General features: G+C 33.6%; 2 protein-coding genes across 7 annotated transcripts in view; both read right to left on the minus strand.

The window, feature by feature from the left end:
- Positions 1-2386: 2386 nt before the first annotated feature.
- LOC121410606 lies at positions 2387-5430 on the minus strand. The gene is made up of 3 exons (XM_041602807.1): positions 5342-5430; positions 4439-5221; positions 2387-2527 (listed from the first exon to the last, which is right to left on the minus strand). Exons 2-3 carry the CDS (start codon positions 5142-5144, stop codon positions 2517-2519), a joined length of 717 nt encoding a protein of 238 aa, XP_041458741.1. The 5' UTR covers positions 5145-5221; positions 5342-5430; the 3' UTR covers positions 2387-2516.
- A 6588-nt stretch (positions 5431-12018) lies between these two features.
- Positions 12019-25614, minus strand: part of LOC121410607 (high mobility group-T protein-like) — a 39264-nt gene continuing 25668 nt past the window's right edge. For all 6 annotated transcript variants that reach the window (XM_041602811.1, XM_041602814.1, XM_041602813.1 and 3 more), the window contains 3 exons: positions 22259-22369; positions 21203-21448; positions 12019-19010 (listed from right to left, as the gene is read on the minus strand). In XM_041602811.1, the coding sequence (XP_041458745.1) occupies positions 18741-19010; positions 21203-21448; positions 22259-22369 (627 nt within the window). In that variant the 3' untranslated portion in view covers positions 12019-18740. The remainder of the gene's footprint in view (positions 19011-21202; positions 21449-22258; positions 22370-25614) is intronic.

The raw sequence follows: 25614 nt of genomic DNA on the forward strand, positions 1-25614 counted from the left end.
ATCTAGTTGTTTCAGCTTTCGTTTTTAGTCCTGGTGTGCACGATGCCGCGATGTTTCATCTAATTTTTAAGTTTGACAGTATGTTTCACTTTGAAATGTTATTCATTTCTAAAACATTTTATGTTTAAAATTTTAAAAATACATTTAAAAAAACACCAAATAAAGTTGTGATTTTTATTAGATGATTGGATTTTTTGTTTAATTGAAGTTTGAACTTTTCCCTTTTCTTTATTTTATATATACCCTTATCCTTTCTGCTTGCCCTTTTTTGTTCCATCTATCTTTATTTCCTATCTTTCTTTCCTCGACATTTTCTTTTCTCTCTCTCTCTCTGTTCATTTTTCTTTCTTTCCTTCTTTATCCAATATACTTTTTTATTTCCTTCATTCTTTCTTTCCTTATAATTACCTTGGCTTCCTTCTCTCTTCGTCTCCTGTTTCTTTTCGTTCTTTCTCTCCTTCCATTATTTTCTATTTTTTCGTTCTCTTCCCCTTCATTCTTCCCTTCCATTCTTTATTCCTTTCTTCATTTTTCCCTTCTTATTCTTTTCCCTTATTTTTATTTTCTTTCTTTTGTTTCTTTCTTTCAAAGAACGAAGGAAACATGTTTATTTCCTTCATTCTTTCTTTCCTCCTTCTTTTTCTCACCTTTCCCCCTTTAATTGTCTCCTTTATTTTGCGAGACATTTATTAATCTTCCCTTCCTTCCTTTCTTTCTTTCTATATTCATTTCAAAGAATGACGGAAACCGTTTTTTTATCTCTTTTATTATTTCTTTCATCCTTTTATTCTAACTTTCTGTTATTTTTTCTGTTTTCCTTTATTTTCTTTCCTTCCCAATCATCTCTTTTCTTTCTCTCCTTCATTCTTTCGTTCACCTTCCCTTCTAATTCTTTATATTTTTTTCAAAAGTCTTATAATTATACTATGGATTCTCAGAAGCCCACACTTTGTGTGGGCTGCTTTGTTGATCTTCGTTTGTCAATTGTCCCGTATTTCATTTTGTAAAATCTGGTCACCCTGAGTGAAATATACAAATGACGCTACAGTACAACCCCGGGGTACAATACACAGAATGATAATTCCTAAATGCACATGACAATTGGCATATACCGGTACTAGTACACTGGCAATCTGCTACACGAAAATTAACCTGCACGAAACACAGCGCGCGCCTTTGAGTCGAACCCGGAAGAAGCACGACACAATGACGTCATAGAATCATGATTCAAATCACGATATCGTTTATACGACCCTTTTCGTTCGTGATTCTACAGAAACGTCTTTCCAAACGCCCCTTTTTCCGTGTTTCATGTTTGTGATTTGAAAGACGTTTATTTCCACTTTCGACTAAACGCAATCGTGATTCTGCAGAATCGTGATTTGAATCATGATTCTAATCATGATTCTAGGGTAAAAAAGTGTCGAATAAACGCACCCTAAGTATTTTCAGTTTTGTCATGTGATGGTGTTGGCATTGGACTGCTGAGAGGAAGTAAGTTTTTGATTAGTAATAAAAATAGAAGAAAAAAATCATAGTGACCCAAGGACTTTCCACTGATTCACAGGAATACAATGTGTAGAAAGTCACTTATACAGATCTATTGGCAAAATATGATATTCCTGTAGCCTCATTTCATTTTCCAGATCTACATGACTGTATGTGTTACTCGAATACTCTTTCGATTTTACATGTAATAAACACTGTACATGTACATGATGTACATGTGTGAAAGACCAAAGTTGAAAAGTACATTTATCAAGAATTACCGTGTTTACATGTGATCGGCTTTTGGTTCAGAACCAAAAGCTGATGGAGAATTGGCTTTATCTTGCACTGCGTTTACACGCTGTTACAGCTCGCGTGTCAAAAATCTGAAATGATACGCACACCAACAATATACATCGTAATAAAGACAAAGCTGGATCCGTGCGCTTGAACAATTATGTCACAATTGTAAAGTAAATGAAATGCGCACCAATTGCCAATGCAGAATCGGCTTTCTGTTTACACGTAGTAAAAAAGCTGATTCTGCATCAGCTTGCGATTCTGAACCTACTACTTTGGTAGTGCAAAATTGCCGATTCTGGAACCGAGAGCCAATGCAAGTTAATCGCGTTTACACGCTATGAAAAAGCCGATGCAAAAGCCGATCACATGTAAACACACCTGAAAGATAATTTGCCCAAAATAATGTAAATGTACACATGTACATGTATGTAGACCTACACTGAGGTTTTTGTAAAATGTACTAAAAAAAAAATGGATCCCCCTCCAAGAGGAAAGACAGGGTTCCCGAATCACCAGTTTATTCAAGATGATCCACGGTTTAATGGACGTCAACTACAAGGAATACATCTCTCTGAAGGAAAATCGAGCATGACGGTGTCATGATCAACAATTCTACATTAAACATGTCAGAACAGACACACATGCAAACTCATTTTTTCCGAGGACTGTCAAAGACTGGAACCATCTCCCCTCCTCAGTTATATCCCAACCATCCTTAGCAACTTTTAAGTCAGCACTAAAAAAAAAACAGAAAATCAGAACCTTATTAAGTTGGTGACCGTACGCGACACACCTCCAGTTTAAACACCTTTATGGCGTCTTTTGGAGGATTCCTACCAAGTACCAAGTACCAAGCACAAACTGACCAGTATACATTGTACCATCAGTTCATGGTAATCACCGTCTCATTTAACAAAGCAATATTCTGAACAGGACCTGTCTACCTGCAGGTAATTAGCAATTAGGGCTGATTTAATTGATTGGCTTATAAAGACTAATGAGGTAATGTGGACAAGACTTCATGCTAATGATTGGTCAATGCCAACACATCTATAATATAGTATTACATGTACATGTATGGCATGCATAGCCAATTGAGTTTCTAAAGAATCATTCCCTATGTAATTACGATCATATAACTGTAAAAATAATTTATTTACATGTATATGTTGCAATGATGTATGGGGCAAAGTTATGTAGAACAATCATTTTGATCAGGACTATGTTTAATGCAGATTTTTTAAAGTTAGAACTAAATGTACATGTGGTTAATATAATCATTTTATAAAATGAAGACAAGAGTTTCAAGGCATTCAAAATAGCTCAACTATTCCTTTTGATTTTAGGATAGGAATTTAACAATAGTTTATTGTACATGTACATATGCACATCACTGTGAGAGGAGAAACTACCATTTTTCCTTAGGAAGCAAGCCACAGAAATCACCTATAATCTTTAACCAAAAAAAATTATGTAAAAAGAAGTTTCCAATTTTCTGCAATACCAATTGTAAATTTATGTAAATGCAGCAACTAAATAGGTCATGAAGTGAAATAAAAAAAATACAATATGATTAGACCGAAAATCGGTCTATTTCTGTCAGGAATATGCTCCGATGAGACTTACTCTGGCTCTGCGGCATTCCCTCCATCAATAGACCGAAGTCTCACACAGAACTCGTAGAGCCAGTGCTTTGCGCGACACTAACTACATGTACATGTACAGCGTCTATGGAAATAAGGGTGTGCGCTACTGTACTATCTTTGATTTCTCCTTAATTCCCCCTTTTGATGAACAAAAAAAGTTGTGAATGATAATGAACAATCTAAGAAAACAATCAGCTCACCAGTTTCTTTAAATATGTGATTTTAGATCCAAAAATTAAATTTTGAACAGCTGGTGTTGGGTTCCCACGCAGCTTGAGCATATCCAATCAATCACGTTTATGTTACCATGATGAATTAAATATGGTTACACGAATGTGATTCAATGGCTGGCACATTTGTATGCTCAAGCTACAAAAGACACATGACGATGATCGATCGTTGGAACCCAACAAAGGCTCTTTGAAATTTAATTTTCGGATCTTAATATTTCAATAAACTGGTAAACTGATTATTTTCTTAAAATATTCATTATCATTCACATCTTTTGGTTTGTCCATCAAAAGGGGGAATTAAAGAGAAATCAAAGATGATACAGCAGCGCACCCTTTCTCCATAGACGCTGTACATGTAGTTAGGCGTTGGCAAAACATACAAGTCCTATGGGAGACTTCCGTCTGTGTAGCAGTAAAACTATTTTAAAAAAATCAGGAAATGTTCAAAAACTGCAGACACGTATTTCAGTGTTTAGTCATGTACTCCTATGCAAAATGCCAAATAATAATGGCTTAAAACTATCCAATTTAAAACAGAATTGAAGTTCCATTCCTACAAGAATAAAGATGCTATGCTTTGAAGAACAAAATACCACTGACCAGGACCTTAAGTTATATTTTTCAGGAACAAAAAACGTAATGGAAATTATTAATTTTGAACATTACTTATCAAAACTTTTTTACCTGTAATGTCCAAAACTTAGAAATTAATTTGACTCAATGACAAACAATGTCTAATTGTCCTATACCTGCTGCTGCCATACTTACATGTACATCGAAGGCACTGTTTATAGAATCCCCAGATAAGTTCTCCACATTTATCACACCACGTGATAATATTCAACAATTGTGTTGGCACAAATTTGTGTCCTTCACCTGCATCTCCTTCTCTTCCATTGTCTATATAAACTCCTTCCCCGTTCACACTCTCATCAATGAGAGGATAGGGTTCACAAAATGATGTGTGATCTTGAAACGATGAAAAAGACGAATTGTTAAGATCTCCATCTACACTGGAGGAGTTTCTCCTATTGTTGTTATCGTTATTGTGAGTTGGCACAGGTTGGTATTTTTTCCACGGTTGAAAGTAACTGCTTAATCCAGCAAAAATTCCTCTTCTCTGACCGTTGTTATTGGGATTGGACACAGGATGCCCCTCCAGATGGTCTAACGAGGAATAATAATCATCATCAAACTCAAGCTCGTCCGATGACTCTTCAAATGATCCTCTGGAATTTGGGATTGTTTGCATTTCAAAATATTCTGTCATTTTGCTAAACATTCCCCCGATGGAACTGACAACAAAGTTGGAAGAGGTTGCAGCTATGTTGCCAATTGGTCCCCGATTACTTGAGGGGACTTGGTTGTTGACAGAGTCATTAGTGACCGTTGGCCCTTCAGCTGGTAGTGATGTGGATGGCGTTGCGGCGGGAGCTGCCGTCACAACTGCAGCTGCCTGCCGCTTAGCACTCATTATTTCCGCGACCTATGCGCCTTGCTCGCCTCACACTTCCTCTGTCTCTGGTGATAAAGTTTGGTGGCCTAGAATGGCTGGAAATAAAACAAAGCGATAGTGTCAATTAATCAATAATTATCTTGATAACATTACTAGGAATATCCGCATACAACACATGTTAGTTGGTTACCATAATAGTCTGTGTTCATACTCACTTTGCACTCTCGTATTCACTTGTCTTGCCTAGCCTCCATCCACCATAAAATTCATGCATACGCTATTGTTGAATTATTCTCTCTTCAAGGCGCGGCGAAATCAAGATTATTATGTCGGTCCAATAGACGATTTTTTTTCTCTCCCCCTTTTATTGGGATGTTTATATTGACTTTTAGGGTCACCCACAGTGGTGGGTCCTGATAGTGGCACATCCGCCCCCCCCCCCCAGAGAGCCATAAAAAATATTAAGGGAATATGTCGCGCATCCGCAAATGAGGAACCCGTAAGGAACTTATTTTGGGGGTGTTATTTTTTCTGTACAAAATGCCCCCTGGAAAAATCATGAATCCACCCCTGGTCTCCTAAAATGTTAAAATAGCGACTCAATATCCTCTTTTATAGGCCCATTTCATCTTTTTATAAAGGGTAAATTCTATAAAGGTGGTAATTTTCCTTGTGTGTGTGGTTTTGTTATGGGCTCCCGTTTGTATACCCCCGGGGTTGGGGACACTTCCATTGACGAGTGGATACCATGCGCGACAATGCATCTCGAAAAGCACCCTAAACACGTATTTTGCATATTTTGAAAATGAACCCCTTAACAAGTATTGGGGTGTGAAAACATACCCTTAACAAGTATTGGAAACAAAACGATACTCTTGGCAAATATTCCGTGAAATGAACCCTAAATAAGTAGAGGAATATTTTATTGTTATATCATCCTTCGGTCGTCGGTTTTACCTTTACACATCAGTACGACCCCACCTTCCACACCTCGCGCAAATCGGACTCTAAACACAAAGTGTTGGGGCAAAAAGGACATCCTTTATAAAACATTTTAATTTTGTTTTATCATACCCGCAAATTTGACCCTAAACACGTAATTTTCCTAGCGAAATAGATACCCTTTTTTCATTATTTTTGTGTTTTTGACACCCTTATCACGTTACGTACGTAACGTGCCCTATCTTGAAAAAAAATCCTTTTTACGTGTTTTTTTTTTTTTTGGTCGCGCATGGTATCCACTCGTCAATGTAAGTGCCCCCCCCCCCCGGGTTGTATACATGTTAACCAAAGGCCACTGCCTGCCAAATTCGTGTTCATTCTTTTTTATTTTCTATACAAATGTATAGAATATTTTTTATATAGCCTATTTCACTTTTTATCAATATACGCACTCTTCAACTAATAGAAATTTATTTTTGTAAAATAAGTGCACATTTTTCTTCCAAGCAATGTAAAGTGCCCTTTTTAAATTGTATTTCAATTTTCTTAACATATTTTCTGCTTCTTCTTTTCAACCAATTCCTAAATTCTGATATTCTGATATTTGAAAAAATCCACATTTGAAAATTCGATAAGACTCCCTATCTACCCCTGAAAATAGCTTTTTTCTATTTTTTGATAATGTATTTTGTTGATTATGTTATTCATTTTGTGAAATACGAGAATAAATTCAAATGAAATCAAATCAACAGTGCAATTTATAACAAAACCACTATTAGGACCATAAGACCAACGTTCAAACTAATTGCCCTCTTCTACTGCATACGATAAACAATAAAAAAAATCATTCTAGATATACATTGTATTTCCCCTTTTGATAAACGCCCTGTTTATATCTTCCAAAGTGCCTCATTTTCCTAACATTTCTCCATGTCACTTAGAATAAACATTATCATTACCGTCATCATCATAGTCATAGTCATCATCATCATCACCATCATCAATTAATCATCATCATCATTATCGATATCAATATGATATTGCTTGGTAACATTTTGCACTTGCAAATGATATATTCAGTATATATATATATATATATATATATATATATATATATATATATATATATATATATTATATATTTATGATTATGATTTATGATTATGATTTATATATATGATATGATATATTTATATATAAATGATTGTGTAAAGTTATACATGTACAACAGCTTTGGCAACTCATTTATTTAACTATTGTAAAGAAATGGATGAAGAGAACAATGGTAGGCGTAGCTTAAATCAAGGTTCCCCAGAGCTATCTACCCTTTGGAAAAATTGGTGATGCCGAAAAAATGTCTCTGCCGGGAATCGAACCCGGGCCCCCAGCTTTGAACGCCGGTGCCTTAACCACTAGACCACAGAGACGGGTTAATGGTTAGGGCGACCCGATTCAATTGACCGTCAAATAGACAGATTTTCGACACTGTACCAATTTTAATTTCCTTTGTCGGGTGAAGGTGGGTTTTGAACAATGACAAGCCGCCATGCCTCAGCTCTGGGGAACCTTGATTTAAGCTACGCCTACCATTGTTCTCTTCATCCATTTCTTTACAATAGTTAAATAAAAGGTGATGATTTTTTTCTCTCCGCACCACGACCGCTCCAACAACGCTCGGGCGGTGTGACCAGGCCTTTACTTAGACCATACTCTAACTCTGTGCTAAAATCATGGGAAGCCAAACGTTTAAAAATTTTGTTTATAAAGTATACAGTGAATGCTTTTCATGTTAACTGTGCTCTTTATTTAATGGTGAAAATAATTTTTATATTCATCCTTTCCACACACACACACACCTTTCCAGGCAGTTAATAATGTTTTGGGAGTCAAATGAGCTGATACCTCTATGCTGTTCCACACAACTTAAAATGCCAGACTTCAGAATATCGGGCCAAATTAATGTGTCAATATTTCGAACAATAAAATATAGTCTGAACTGCGGGTGTAGCATTTTAGCCTTTCATTGTTATATATTTTCGTTTTGATGGGACATACTTGCAGGACTTTAATTAATCCAAGACCATGCTGGCCTTATTGACTGACCTTAATGCACCTCTCACCATGCTCACTGGTCTTAACTGAATAGGTTTATATCCTTTTCCCTATTATATTTTGTGCTGTTGTTGTTGTTTTTTTTGTAAATAAAAATGTGAAAACTGGCCTTGTCCTCAAATATCGAGTTTTAAGGCTTTATTTAGAATTTGAACTTTTACTTCGAGAATATGATAATAAAAAATAAAGTCATTGATTCCAAAGTGTCTTCATATTGTATCCGACCAACCCACATCTCCCATCTCTTTTCTAAATTCTCTGATAGACATAATTATGTAATTCATTTAAATCATTCTCTCCTTTTTTCGCATTTGGGTATTTTGGCATGTTTCAATTAGATTAGATGATCTTTCCATCCAAGCATGTTCATTAGTTCAGAAAATGAATTATACTGCATTTTGTCGCAAGAGGACGTACTTCTATGTAAAGTCTTACTAGTTTTTAACTTGCTGCAGTTTCAGAAAATTTAAAGGAATTGCAATTTGATACCCGACCATAATTATGTAAAGATTTTAAAATACAGGAAAATCGTATTATTCTTAAAAAAAACTATAGATATGTGATCAGCTGGGTGCAACTGATAGTCATAAATTTGTATCAAATCATCGTGTTCTAGTCAAATTTCACATTAGGCCCTATTTAAATGACTAAAATAACAGTTACACACAGCTGAACGTTTTATTAGATTAATTTAGGGTTTATGTGACAAAATACTAAATAATTCAAATTATAGCATATAAGATTGTTTTAATATTCATTGCAATAAACTTTACGAAAGTTTTCATAATAACTGTATGAGAATATTTTTGTTTGTGTATGTGTGTGTTTGTTTCACATAAATGAAAAAATCATCAAGCTCAATGTCACCCCCTAATCATGATTTTAATGCAAATCGGCGTAGCAGAGGTTTTCCCTTTCTTTTCTTTCTCACACACACCCACCCCACCCCCACACAACCCTTATATCTCTACCACTCTATCTATCATTAATTACTCACCCCCGTCTCCGTCTTATATCCTCTTTTCCCATTTATCTGTTTTTCTTCCACTCTTTCTCAACCACTATTTTTTCTATACTCCCCAGACCACCCTCCCCCTCTCTCTTCCTCTTTATTCATTTCTCTTCACTTTCTCTACTTCTTTTTCATTCTTTCTGTCATTTATTCCTTCTTTTTTCTCATTTAAAACTTTATCTTCTCTACGGATCAGGCTGTGTTGCAATTACAAACCTTGCGAAATGATCAGCGAATTTCCGAAAATTATGAAAAGGAAGAGTTTAAATTAAATAATGGTAATTCAGGGTATACCTTTCTCTGTATACCTGTGATCAGCCGCTTGTCACGGAGAAGTGTTACATAGATCAGAAAAGAACAAGTATTTCTATACAACGTATTTTTCTAGTTTGGATTATCATATTGTTGTGAAATAAAATTGTATTAACGCTTTCTAATAACAATGTCGTATTTTCACGCTTCTTAAGCGTTAATACAACTATATTTTTACAACAGTTATATGATAATCCAAACTCGAAAATACATTGTATAGAAATACTCACTTGTTCTTTTCTGATCTATGTAACACTTTTCCGTGACAAGCGGCTGATCGCAGGTATACACAGAAAGGTATACCCTTTTTCATAATCACCTGCGTGTGAACATAAATTTTCACTCTTGGGTTTTTGCGACGCGATGTAGATCGCTTTCAAGAAAATAGAAAATGTATTGTCAAATGCCTATATACATGAAAATGAGCAACCAAGAAGTCTCTGTTAAAAATTGGTGAATTAGAAACAAGTTTCGTCCTTGGCCCTGTCTTACAAAGAGTTGCGATTGATCCAATCCGATCAATCGTAATTCTATGGAAATCCATCAGTGTCATGATTGATTGGATCAATCGTAACTCTTTGTAAGAAGGGTCCTGTGTGGACTCTAACCAAACGGCATATTTTGCAATTATCTGCTGTTTCGTTTCACCAATTTTTGACAAAGACCCTCCCAGCTGTTCATTGTCATTTGCAATTCATTTACTGTGTTCTAGAAATCGTTCTGCGTGATAATGCGAAGACTTGCTTTTATTTTTTTGGTTTTGTTTGGTAGTTAGTCATTACCGCGTAGAAAGTAAATATTCATTTACATGTCCAATCTGCAAAAATTATTTTGCCTTATTCATTATTTTGGAAAGCCTATGTACGATTTATTTTATGATCCACGTAATGTAATATTCAACTGTATTTTCAGAATGTTAAAATGATGCGTAAGAATATGAAAATAATTAAATGCCTTTCGAACGGACATGATTGTAATTATTGATTCACCAAGATGCATCAGTGCATCTGTCATGTCTATTCCCTTACTTTCTCTCTCTCTCACTATCGGGATATATCATCGTACCTTGCTCTTTGAAAAAGAAGTCTATATTTAATACTGAGTCACGCTTTCCATGAAGGAAATACGGGAGAGAGAATCTTATATTTTTATCTAGAACTTTTGGGGATGCTATTACCTCCTATTTTTTTTCTTCAGGGCATTTCTTTAGAGCACATCTCCCGTGGAAATACAAATTTTGCTTCCATTTTTAGGAGTGCCGGTTTTGATAAAATCACAAATTATGGGAATTATTACAGAAAGACGACATAGAAAATGTCTCCCTGTGAAAATAAACCCAAATGACATAAATTGATAACCTTTTTTTCTCCTCTCTCCCTTAACCTCTCTCCATCCACTGTCCTATATATCTTTGACTCTGGCGTTTCATCTAGCCCCAACTTATTTGATGATACATCAAATCAGCATTTGTTGCCTGATATAGCAACTGGACTGCACAATTATTTTGGAATTATCATGATAGAATACTTAATGATTTATCTCTACTAATCTGAAAATAGCATAAACTAAAAAAAAAAACACTTCCTGAAATCCTAACAATGCTGGTATTGTTGCCAACAACCATTAACTTCACGAAGTGATGCATGGTGATATAACCTTAAATGTGAAGTTATTTTCTGGGGGATGATCATTTGAAAGTATTTTATTTTAATCAAAGGTTTATCCCTCTAGCACATAAGCTTGTTGAAGACTACCTTTAATTGTTGCAACACACTCGACTTATTGCTGTATGAAGCATACTTATACACTACTCAAAAATCAAATGGAAAATCAAAATGAAATCAGAAGTGTTAAGGAATTGCATTTGATTAAGTTATGTATGTGTATATTACCCTAAAAGTCTTATTTAGGTTAATCCTCAATAACAGCTGGAATAGCTTTTTATGAGGTCCTCCTGAAAGAATTTTCATTGGTGGGTTTGACCAGTAAACTACATATGGGCCACCCTGAGCAGCAATACTAAAATACATATAGTTGGTGGAATGTCACTTTTCAGTCTAATAATCAAAACTATGAAATACCATGGTGTTTCTGACTCAACACTTGAGGGAAATTTTAAAAAGTTGTGTATCAAGTAATAATAACTTTACCAACTTGCAAACTCAAATCAATTGTTTTAATCACATAAGCTTAGGTTGCAACAGCTGAAACACAATATTTTGATAATTATGAGCCAAAGCATATCCAATTCAAGAGATAGTTTGGGTCAAACTATAATTGGAACATAATTACATGTTAGAAAAATACTGGGTATTCCTTTGGGGCTTTGGGTCATGCATAAATTCATAGTTAATTTTGAGCAATACCGAAACATGTTCAAAGAAAATTACAATTATTACAGGAAAAAATAGGCCTTAACATTCTGAAATATGATAAAGGTATTTCAATGCCACCGTTACGAATCATAGTACAATTCACTTGAAAACTGTGAAGGAGGAAGCATAGATTCAGTGGTTATTTTTGACATCTTTATTAAAAATTCTCACTGGGAAGTACAAATGATAAGCACTCTACTACAAAAATGTAGGTATAGAACATCAAGTTAAAAAAAAAGAATGGCAAATACGTACACCTACAGTTTAGCTACTAACAAATTTGACAAGCAATTGCGACAATGAACAGATATTAACAATATATCTTGTTAGGACTGTGGCCATTGATATTAACAAGGACAATTATGAATGGAATCAAAGGTAGTACATATAAAAACTATGTAGTCAATTATATGAATAATGATTTGCATTACCGGTAATATTTGTAATGATTGTATCAAATCAAGAGATATGAAAGATGAAATACTTATTATCTGTGGTGAATTTCATTGAACTATGGTGTACTGAGAAAGACAATATCCTAATCAGACCTTAAAATATATGATACAAATGGCCATTTATAAATTCATCAGATTCACATGACAACAGGCTACAAGATATTTAAAAATTGATTTACATGAATACATAATTCCAATATTTGAACGATTGGATAGACTAAAATGCATCAGTTGTTGTTGCAGGACAGAATTCTTATTTCTTAAAAATTATTGGGAATAATCATGGTAGAAATATTTAAACATATATTTGTAACGTAAACTGTTACAATGTAAAAGAAAGTTCAATGAAAACAGACTGAAATTGATTTATTCTATTTAAACATAGAAATACTGGTCGCTAAATTACATTTCTTGTAAATCACTCCCTTACAAGAAAAAAAAACTCATTTTATACAAAAACTACTTAGTTACGGCTCTGATATAAAACAGGCGTTACAATATTTGATATTTTTGCAAGGAATGCCTTACAGAAAAATATATTTGGTGAGCCAAAATTTAATAGTACATGATGTTCATGGTGCATACTTCTTTCTCCTTTTTTGTATTTGCTGTACAGGGGAGAGATATGCTATATAATACTATTTCAAAATCTGATGTAAATAAAAAGACCAAATTTCAAGGTACATTGAAGGATTTTGGGAAGATTTGGACGATTTCTTGTCTGGCAATCTGGTAATTGATGCATGCATTTTTTACTTGAATGAAACTTATTTCTCAAAATTACAATGCCTTTGTAAAAGGAAACAAAAATACAAAACACCTCTCAGCCAGTTTTATGCTACCCAACTACAACCCCCCCCCCCCATATATCTTTGAAATGTCAGAGCTAGGGTAAATGAATATGTCTCCATAATGCTCTTTGAAAGGGATCAGGACATTGTGTCACATAAGTTGTTATCAATAACAAATGTTAGAATTCTTACCAAATTCCATATTGGCCAATCATATGGCATGATTTCAGTAGTTTGTAACTTGCAATGGATAGCAAGTTCTCTTAACAATGTCAACTAAGAATCAGAAGGGGATTCACTTCACTTTGTGTTAAAGCATAGGCATCAATGCCTATCAAGGGTATTGTAGCAAAAATATACAAGTATTTACAATTGATAGTACCGTTATGTACATGATTTGCCACAGAGTTACAATCAATTGTACTATTAATCACATAGTTTATGTAACAGGGCCTAGAGCTTATACAAAGGAGTGGATACATGGATCAAACCTCTAGTTTGTTTGTAAGCTAGCAGATGAGGAAGCAAATTCTTAGCTTACTAGATTTTGAATTTTGACTGATTGAGGACTGGTTTAAGGGATTTTTAATTTTGACCGACTGCAAAATGTTTGGATAAACTCACCCTCTTATATCACAAATGTATGTATACTGATTTGCACCGAAAATGTTTGAAATGAAATGAAGAGCAATGTCAAATAATCACAAATTTGATTTATATTGTAATCTGAGGTGGTTTGAAGAACTGAATCTAAAGAATAAGGCAATAACATCTGCTACAATCAGACAATGTTATATCAAACATATTTTGAATGGAAATGATATACAACAACAATGCATATGTTTGCTACAATGAGCATGGCATGAACTGTAAAAATAAATAAACTACACTGCATTACATACAGCAATATACCATATTACAGGGTTTGGTTTCTTAAATTTCATTACACTTAAAAATACAATTGAACAGCCAACATAGCAATATAAGACTTCAAACTGAATTATAATATTTGTACTAAACAACCCTGTGCTGTACATAAGTTACAGTCAAGGAAAAGTATAAATGAAAGAAACACAATATAATGTATAGGTGAGTCAGTGTCTGGCGTAACTAATTATTTATGTGGACAAGGAAAATAATGCTACAACCTGATTGAAAACATTAAAAGAGAATGCAAACAACATTAGGGTTCATTACAAGGAAAAGGCCTTTATCTTTAACCTCTACAATAGAAAAAGTGCATTTTTAGCATCTGAAAATAATTTGTACGTCTTACAAAGGTAATATTTTCAGATCATCAAAATGCATGAAAAAAGTAGTTTATTTCAAAAGTTATTAAAGAAGGCAGACAATCTTTGTAAATATAATGTCTGGCACTTCAGGCTAAAAATGCTGTATACAAGTTGGTCTTCATCAAGTAAGGACTTATTTCTTTCATTATGAATACAACAAACATGGACATACTTTATACACAAGAAAACATAAGTTATTACCTTACATCTCAATTTTGACCAGATTTAATACATCAGTCAATGCATTATTTTTCTTATAAATAGTACAAAAATGCCAATAACTTACTTTATTTGGCAAATACTTTCATAACAATACAGGATCGGTAAAGAGAATAGGAATCATTTGGCAGGTAGCTCAAAAAAGAAGATTTTGTAATATATCTTCTTTTCTAAATTTCATGAAAGTTGCCAACTTTATTCCTATAGAAATAATTTCAAGTTGGATATTTTCTTGTCACGTGCCATCACAAAAGTGACATACATTATAAACCAAATGGACACTACTCTTCAAAAATTATTTCTAACTGGAAGAACTAGAAGTAGTCATGTTGTATCTACATGGTTATGCTACCAAAAAGGCTTAAATTTTTGTGCATGATATTTCATACAAAGATCATCAAATAATCAATTAATTTTCTTTCTCCTTACTAAGTGGAATAATTCCCAAACAACTCTTTATTCTTACAGAGACCCACTCTTTACACCAGGAGATTCCTTCCATTTCATTCTTAACTGAAATGACTAAATGAAAATAAAACAATTAAAGGTGGGGATGATAATTTGTTTGGAAAGAAAGCTGGGTGCATGCAAGGGTGCAAATAATCTCCATAGACAAACTAAAATACAAGATATACATTTTGTCGCATAAGGATCACATTTTCTCTTCATTCAAAAGAATTTGAAGTAATACAGATTTCTGACACTGAAAATAAAAGCAATATTTAGAAAAGAATTTGATAATTCTAATTACTAGGTTATCTGGTGTCTTTTGAAACAATACTTCAATACGGGGGGGGGGGGGGGGGGGGGACTGCCAAAGAGTCCCTTAACATGAAGATACAGTCACATCAGATGGAGTTTTTCTGCTTTAAAACAAATATGAGCTGTATTTCTAATATACATAAAGCATTAAAAAAAACCATTAAAGAGAACTTTGTTCACATGTGAGATTACAATTTTGATGCAAGCTACCAACTACTTTACAACACTACAAGTATTGCCCTAGCTTCAAACCATATTGTAGATTGCTGAAGTGCTCCTAGTATTTTCAATTTGTATTACAGAGGATATTTCAAATTTTAAAAGAAATAAAAAATAAAATACTGGGACACACACAGCTCAAACCAGATAAGAGAATTATTAATGGAATGGAATGACTAATATATATATATTGCAATATCATTACTAAACACAAAGCAAATTTAGTAATTTTCACAGCAACCCAAGAAGTGTTTATAACTACAAGACTGCCATATTACATGAAAGGAGATGTATACTAAACAATCTTATGAAAGTAACCATGAAAATGAAATTAAAGAGGAAATGTTGGGTATTAGTATTTGCAAAAATATTTGTAATTTCATGAGAAGTTGGAGAAAAATGACTTGCAATTATTTAAAAAAAAGTTTATAAACTAAATGCTTTTCTTGAAGTTGATCCTACCTTTTTGTAAGAGTTGATATCATGGCAAGAGTTGTAGAATCTTTCAAAGAAAGCAGTACTCTTTAAGAAAATTAGGGGGGAAAAAAGAATACTAACTCTCTTTTAAAGTCATAAAAAAAAATCTATGACTCAAAGTGGAATTCAATACAATAGCAGTATCAACTAAAAATGTACTTGTCAATTGCAGAGATTATAGAGTTGGGAGTCAAATAAACTGAATAGCTTGGGACCTAGCATGTATCTTAAAATAAATAAAATTATAAGTAAAACTATGAATTGTCTGAATAGATTAAAATCATATAATCACATGCAGAGTGCAAAAATGGCAATAGACAGCAAGATTGGGGAAGGGGAGAAATGAACAGAGATTGAAAGGAATGCAATTCTATAAAAGCTGCCTCATGGCTGAGTTGAAGAATAATAAAAATAATAATAAAACATGGGTTGGCACAATCAAAATAGTTATAAACATTAATATAAAGCTTATACAAGGTATAGAGTTTATGAGAAGAAAAAAAAAGAATTTCGAACAGCCATAATAAATTCTACTAGTGAATATTGTAAACTAGCACCTTTTCTACATGATCATCATCATCATCATGATTTGACGATTTCAACGGATACCTTCATCTAAACGGAGACACACAAAAACCTCTTCAAAAGCATGCATTCAAGAACAATTGCAATCACAGTGAAACAACTTGGCACTGTACAGAGACATCATCAATCAATTAAATAAGATAAAATACTACAGGACCATAAAGGAAAGAAAAAAAAACAGAGATAAGTGATAGAAATTAGTTACTTCAAATTGCAGATACTACTCCACGCAATGGTTATTCAAACTTGAATACAATACTAATACTGTTCTCACATTTTTGGACGCCTTTAATTTCTTTTATATGTTGATTCAATATCTGAAGCCCACGACTAAGACATAGCCACTGAAATCCTTGATATTTCTCTTACAATCTAAAGACTGTACTCTTTCACACTCAATATAACATACATGTACACCGACGTGCTGGATATTTTCAACTAATATCTCTTTACAGGTATCTTTAGGTCTTTTTCATATGTCGCTGTAAGTCTACACACTCTGTTTGTACTTACAAGCCATTTCATAACAGTTGGATGAAAACAAAGGTAACCATGTAAATAAGAAATAACCATAGAAATAATACACTAGATGTACATCAAGGCATGCAGATGTCTTAAAATTTCTCATGAAAACCTGTGACCAGCTTCAGTCAAATGGACTATTTCCTGTAAATTATAAGGATAAGGATTTTTAAGTAGCAAGCAATCAAAATTTAACTGTTTTTCATTATTGTTTCTCTACAATACAAAAACCTGTTTCTAAGCGTTGGTTGGTATGTATTGGTCTTTGTTACTGATGTTGGAAATACAAATCATATACTTGTCTACAAAGTACTTTGTAAACATAAAATGCTTCTTAAAAATCATTACATAGGGAATGTTCAAATTTGATACATTACCAATCATAAATTGAATGTTATAGATTGGCAATTCCTTAGAAAAAAAACTTAAGATTATTCTATATTCTTCTCTAAAAAGGGGAAAAATAACTTGTCTGTAATACTTGGAATGTACCTTAATTGGGTAGTGTATTATTTACTTTCATACTGTAAGTTATTGGAAAGGAAATAGGTCCTGTTTGCATGGAGCTGGTCACATCTGTCCAACCAATGAGAGAGCTACTTCTACTTTTTTGCACACAGCTGTCGCATTACATTTATCTTTCCATTTTTTATGATCTGTACAGCTCAATTATTCACTCATGGTAATCTACAAAATTCCTGCTTCCAATTATCTTAGGGTTATCAACTCTTCCATGATTTTCTGTGCTCCTGTTATGGAAGTAGACAAAAATATATTCATTTTCAACCCATGGAGAGGAGAAATAAGTTTATTACTGTACATCAAATATATGCAGATATCTTGCATACAAGGTTTGAAGTTATCTAGTTCTCCAACATTGATTTTAAGATAAAATCTTAACAAAGAGAGTAAGAGAGCAAGAACTTCTTCCAAATGTGCATCATGACAGTCAAAAAATACTTGTTGGATCAACCAACCAAATGCTGTCACAAACATTTCAATTTAGTTTATATCAGTATCATACATACTTACAAGAGTTCAATGAAAGCACCCAATACAAAATCGGCTTCATTTGAGTTTTAAATTCTCTTTACTTTAGTATTGAATAGTTTGCAATGAAGTTTTCTCATTGCTTATCTCCAAAGACAGACTTTGGAGATAACCTTTACAGGAGACTGTTTTAAAATGGGAGAATCCAAAATATTTGTAAATCCAAAGATAGGAATATATTTCCAATTGCAACACATTGTGCTCATACTATATGGGGGCTTTTTTACACCATATTTACAGCACCAGCCCACCTTCAGTCAGCCTAGTGCACTAAACAGTAGCCTGCTAAGCTTTGCTTTCTCTCTTACTTTATTTTACCAACAACAATTTTTTTTCCCATATGGCATGTTTTGTATTTTTTGTGTGTATGTTAAAATGAAGCTATAATACAGTCCTTGCTTTCCCCTTATTAAGGGGTATTTCACTTTTTCTTTACTTTATCTCCTCATTTTTTTTTTTGGTGATGTTGGCTTTTTGACTTGTGGATGATCACTCATACTCATCACCATCATCATCATATTCTTCATCGTCTTCCTCATCGCCTTCATCATCATAGAGAACCTGTTGATGAGAGGATGGGCCTTGCAATTCACCATTATAGCTAGCTTGAGCTGCTTGTGCCATGGCCATACCTGCCATCATGCCTGGTTGTGGATTGTGAGGGACCATAGTAGGTGGGGCATGATGTTGAACTGCTGGTGGCTGTGCCATGGGCTGTGGTGCCGGTCTTGGGGTACTCGTAGCCGCAACCAGACCCTTCTGTTAAAACAGACAAAAATACAGTATGAAATCATACAGATAGCAAGATTGCTTGCAGGATTGTAATTATCTATATTAGGCCATGATCTAAATCAGAGGAATAGTACGAAAATAACAAGAAAAGAAACAAACCTAGAACAGCATGGTACCATATTCAACATAATATGATACATATAAATCATCTTTATTTCATAGTCAAATAGAGAAGTTATAATAAACCCAGGTCCTCTGCCAGTGATTATGGGACAAACTCCCCTTCACTGGCAATAGGCAGGGTGATTTATAAAAGAGGTAAGCGGTGATTCCCCAAAAGAAACATCTTTACTTTAAAGGACAAGTCCACCCCAACAAAAAGTTGATTTGAATAAAAAGAGAAAAATCAAATAAGCATAACACTGAAAATTTCATCAAAATTGGATGTAAAATAAGAAAGTTATGACATTTTAAAATTTTGCTTAATTTCACATAACAGTTATATGCACATGCTGGCTGGTATGCAAATGAGGAGACTATGACGTCATCCACTCACTACTTCTTTTGTATTTTATTATATGAAATTTGAAATATTCTAATATTCTCCTCATTGTCAAGTGATACAACGATTAATTCCTCCCTGAACATGTGGAATTAGCATTGTTTAATACTATATTACCCTTTTTACACACGCTAAAATTTCCTTAGCCCCGTACTATAGGTGGGGCTAAATTGCCATTTAGCCTCACCTATAGTACGGGGTTAAGCTTAGCCCACTTTCTTTTTACACAGCATTTTTGCAAAGTGGGCTAACCCCACCTTTAGTACTGGATTATTTTGCCCTGCAAAAATACAGGGTTATCCCAGCAATTGCGGTGCTAAGAGCGATAGTACTGGGTTAAGATCGCTAGTGTAAAACGAAAGTGGGCTAAGCGCTCCCATTCATGCCCTGCAACGGAGCCGGCCCTGTTGTCCAATCAGAGGTAAGCATAATGAATATTCATGAACAGCGAAGACGGCAATTAGAAAAAGCGCGCGCCATAAGTCAGCGAGTTGGAATTTGTGTTTTAATAATACATTCCTCATCGACGCTCGTGAATATTCATGAGCTACCACTAGACCAGGGTTAGCGAGTTTCGTGTGTGAAAAGCAAGAATTCCTTATCAGGGGTTAGCAATAATAATTTGGCATGTGTGAAAAGGAAAAAAAATAGTACAGGGTTAAGGATAGTACGGGGTTAGTGATAGTCCGGGGCTAAGAAAATCCTGTGCAAAAAGGGTATATGGTTAAATCAAGTTGGTCCTTACTGTCAAATCTATAAAAAAAATGAATTATTGTATAATTCAAACAATAAAAAACAAAAGAAATAGTGAGTGATGGACATCATCGACTGACTCACCTAGTTGTGCATATCACTGTTTTGTGAAAAATAAGCGAAACTGTCAAATGTCATAACTTTCTTATTTTACATCTGATTTTGATGACATTTTCAGCACTATGCTACTTTGATTTTTCTCTATTTATTCAAGTCAGCATTTTCCTGGGGTGGACTTGACCTTTAACAAATGGGAACAAGATCTTTTCTGTTTGTAACCTCACTATCATTATCATGTTTATCCATTAATTTATATTTGTATCCTTACTTTCCATCTTCCCTAACTCAATTTGGGCATAACCTGACAAAATAGTATATTTTACCCAAAGGCTGTAGGATCAAATGTATCTGTGATAAATAACAGGGTCCAACAACAACAAAAAAATTGTGATTAATGAAAGGGCTGATTTTTTTTAATGCTTGAAAACACTAATTATTATGTAATCAATCATACAAATCAACTTTACAATCAATTAGTTAGCTTAATGTAACCAGACCAAAGGTCAGGAAACAGAGATCCTGGTTGACATCATCCAATTATTCTTACCCTAACAAATGCTGGTAGATCATACAGCCCCTCAGGATTTCTATCATTGACCAAGCAATCACACCAAAGACTTGCAAGCATGTTGCTTATGGCATAATTTACAATATTGCATGTATTATCTGAAATCAATATCCCCCCCCCAATTTTTTTTTAAATGAGTGATTTCATTGACTATTATGCATAATATATAAATAATTTTTGCACTAATTCATAATTCTGAAGTATACAATATACAAACAGAAGTGATTAAAATTTTAGAATTTCAGAAAAGAGGCACCTCTGAATCAAATTCTATACCTTCTTCCTCCATTCCTCCATAGCAGTTTGATATGTCTTGTATTCTGTAGCTACCCTCTCCAGGTAAGGTTTCTTCTGTTCATCTGTCAGTTTGTTCCATTCCTCACCACAGATCTCTGTCAAACGTCGTCCTTTCTCTATCGTCTTACCCTTCATCTGTTCACGGAAATCCGTGAGAAAGTAGAAGTACGCCGTAGGTGGCTTCTTTGGCTTGTCTGGGTCACGTACTTTCCTGTACACAGAAATCTGGAAAAGATGGAGAGCATTTAATACAAGCCAGAGTGAAATGAGTCTACTAGCTCTTTATGTGTCAAAAGACTAATCATTTTCTATTAAAGTTTACAGAGAAATTAATGAAAATATATGCCCCTCAAATCGTGGCTATGTCGATACAAATCATGCCTACAATAATTTTAATTTCATTAAACATGGCCCTTTAACCTGGAAATGTTAATGCTGCTGTATTTTTCTATTTTTTCAATGAAATAATTTTATCTCATCTAATTCAATATGATGGACCACATGACACATTATGTGGATAACTTGTCTGGCAATTTAGCTCAAATGTGCACTAGATATTTCATATTTTGTACAGAAGAGAAATGCTATGAACCATATATAAATGGCAAATTCATGTTATATATCATACTTGAAAGTTTGGGCCAACTACTACCATGCAACAAATAATTTGCTAAAATGTATTGATTTTGAGCTAAAATGATTAATTTTTTATGTTCTTTCATGTGAAAGTTATTTTTGATCACTTGTACCTATCCTATTCTCAAATTTCAAAGAAATATAAATGAACTGAATTCATATGGAGGAAGTCAATTCACTGATCGCATCTGAATCAGTTATACATTGATGTACAAATCTCAATTATAAACATTGAGTGTTGCAATCACTCTAACTAAAAACTTATCAAAAGAAGACCTTCAAAAGAACCATTAAATTTTGAGATGAGTAATCAATTCTTAAAGTTTTTTTTCAAATCCATGGATTTTGGACAGAAATTGATGTAGAAAATAATCAAAATGAAGGCAAACAAATTGTTACCTCTGCTTCATATCTTTTTCTGTCAATGCCTGCTTTCTCCTGGTATGGTCCCTTCTCAGCATCCGTCATCGAACTCCATTTCATACCACATGCCTTTGTGATCTCACTTGCCTGCATTTGTGTCAATAAGATGAGATATGAGCTTCATGAGATACATACATTAACCTAAAACTTGAAAATGAATTCACACATTAAATAAGCAAATGTACAAAAAGCGCATTTTCCTTTGGATTAAATCAACCATATTTTCAAGCCGGTAGGTTTTCTAAGAGAAGTATGAATTAAAGTGTGTATAAGCTAAATGGGCATGTAGTTTTAAGGTATGCAATACACAATATCGTGAAATGAGCATTATTGAAAAAAATATGTAGATATGATATTGCTACATGTAGATAGTGTATGCATCAAGAAATTTAAGAATTATACGAATTAACTTTCGTTACACTTGCTTTGTAACCCCCCCCCCCACCCCCCGAACTGAAAATAGCATCAATAGAAGTTTATTTTTTTAAGATCAACCTGTATTAACAACTGAATTACAACATATCCAAGTAAGTACGTATTCATGAATTTGTCTCTTTTCTTTAAATACATGTATTACATATTTCTTTATGGAAACACTTGCTAAAAGAATAGTGAATTTAAGTGATCGGGTATTGGGCAACATTTTAGATTTCTAAAATTATCATTGTGCATTCGTGACACCTGAAAATAGTATGAACATATGAAATGTAGATAAAAGTAACAATCTAAAAGAACTGTAATTTACAAAATGTACATGAGAAGTAGCAAAATATCCGAGGCAATATGATATCCCATTTTCACTTCTGGTTCTTGTAACTGTCCAGACTTCTTTATTAGATTTGAAAAAGGTTGAGTTTTATGCTTTAAAATTTTGTAAAATTGAAGTTATATCCCCATTTCATAAACCCAATTATGTGGCTAATAGCAGCATAATTTGGTCATAAAATCGAAGGAGGACCAGAGTTATCCGCATTATTTTGATGCTGCTATATTATCCGCATAATAGCACCATCGGGACCAGATTTTGACTTTATGAACGCATTTCCAAATAATGCGGATAATTGCCATGGTGCGGTCACAAGGTCACCCTTTCCAACACCACCGCATCGGAGGGGGCGTGTCCAGTTGTCATGATTATCCGCCTTTTTCAGGACGGGCGCTCGCAAAAATAGTGCAGATTATTTTCGGAGTTTGTGAATGCAATTTTTATTGAATTATCCGCATTACTCTTAGGCGGCTAATTGGAGGATGGGTATGAAAAGGGTATTATATTTTTACACAAACCGGTCTGAAAGTCTCAAAATATCAAATAAGATATATATATTTAAATCACAAAAATCAAATTTTTGAAAACAATATTAATGATACCAATGACTGATCCTTTCAAGTTCAACAGCCATGTCTCATGATGAGAAAATATTGACAACATTCCTAACCTATCCAACACATTTCATTCAATCTTTTTTTTTTTGTTTCAGGTGTTTTTGTTTTTTTTTGTTATATTTCTTTTCCAATTATATACTCACAATGTTCCCTTATGTATAAAAAAATAAAAAGAATCAATTTATCTCATTTTTAAAATTCCTTATGATAATTATCTATTCAGTTTGTGATTTAATATTCTACATTGGATTCTTCACTCCAGATTCTTGTCAGGTCCTTCTTGTGGGGTGCTTAAAATGTCTCTCACAAGAATAGAAATGACATCTTTGCAATTGACAAAATGTTGCCAGTCCATAGCCTGTGAAACTACATAGCTTTCATGTCCACAGGGTTTATGGAAGCTACTATTCAATCTGTCATATGACATCACTCAATATGACAGAAAGTATGACATGAATTATTCACACAAAAAAAGTGAGGAAAATGGATTTGTAGGTAAGTACCTCTGCATAGATTTTCTATTTAATTTTTCTGTTTAAGTCCCTACAAAATAATATCAACTACATTTGGTTAAATATTCAGAGACATGTCTGATTACAACTCACATATCTATTTTCCTGAAAATTCAGATAATTTAGCATGTGTTTTCACAATACTGCAAACATTATTAAAAAAGATAAACAAATTTGGAAGGTTATTTCATGAAACATATAATCCATCATCTGTTTAAGTTGATTTGATTGCTTTCTTTCAAAGAACAACTGGAAGACTGACTGACCTCAACTGTCAATGACAAGCCACATGATACTAGATTAACAGAAATTGAACAGAGGTAACTCCATGCAGTAATGATTACTGTAATTCCTCTATCCTCGCAAGATTTAAATGAAAAATATTTTTCATCTTGTGATTTAAGAATGAAAATATGGGGACATTATCAATATTTTCTTTAACTGAAAAAAATCAATTGCCATTGTAACTGCAATTAATGTCTGAAATGACTGAAGAGATAATGGTTCTAAATATTAGAAATCAATTGCCATCTTTTTCATGTAATGAAGACAAGAGGTGAACTGATAATAATTAATCACATATTTCACATGATTTTAAAATAATTTTTTAGTCTTTATTACTTCAGTATCTTCTCAGCTTTGACTTACTAGTAATTACCATGAATACAGAAAAACTTATTTTATGGAAATTTGTTTTCAAATAATAACGTGGAATTGGAAACAATACTCAATATAAAAAGTAATGGAAGTTATATATATATTTTTTAAATGAAGTTAATACAATACAGTAGTAACTTCCATGCAATAATTGCCCACTTTTGCATCTATTGTCATATAAAAGTCCCTAAATTATCAAATGAACAAGCCATTTTCATAGTTAGGTCATGGGGTAAAATCACCTGTTGCCCTAATATTCCTTTTCTGCTAAAAATAGGTGTTTATACATGTATACAGTACAGTGCATATCAATAAAAAGTTTACACTTTGAAAAAAAAACATGGGAATTTAAAAATATACACCATGGGGATAATTTTTTCAGATATTCTTGGGTTTGGTTCTCATTATAAAATGAAAGTATACATTTTGACAGAATGTTCCACTTTTTGTCCATTTTTGTAAAGCTCGCAAAAATTGGTTTGGCTGAAATGCTTGATTTGCGCTATGTTAAGAAAAAAGGCAAAAACAATTTGACAGTGCGGAAACATTTCTCATACATTTCTCTTGCAAGTTTTGCCAATAGAAATGAAACAGATACACTTAAACATTAAGTTGTTACATTTTGCAAAAAAAAATTGCCACCCAAATTAACATTTTTACCATTGGGAAGCACAACCTTTTTTGCGCTAGCTGGATCTGAAGACATAACTAAATGTTCACGAAAAATTGAATTTCAGACATCTGCATTCTTTCTAGTTTCTATTATATAAAGTGGTTTCA

Source organism: Lytechinus variegatus, chromosome 3 (assembly GCF_018143015.1).
Source record: "Lytechinus variegatus isolate NC3 chromosome 3, Lvar_3.0, whole genome shotgun sequence".
NCBI lineage: Eukaryota > Metazoa > Echinodermata > Echinoidea > Temnopleuroida > Toxopneustidae > Lytechinus > Lytechinus variegatus.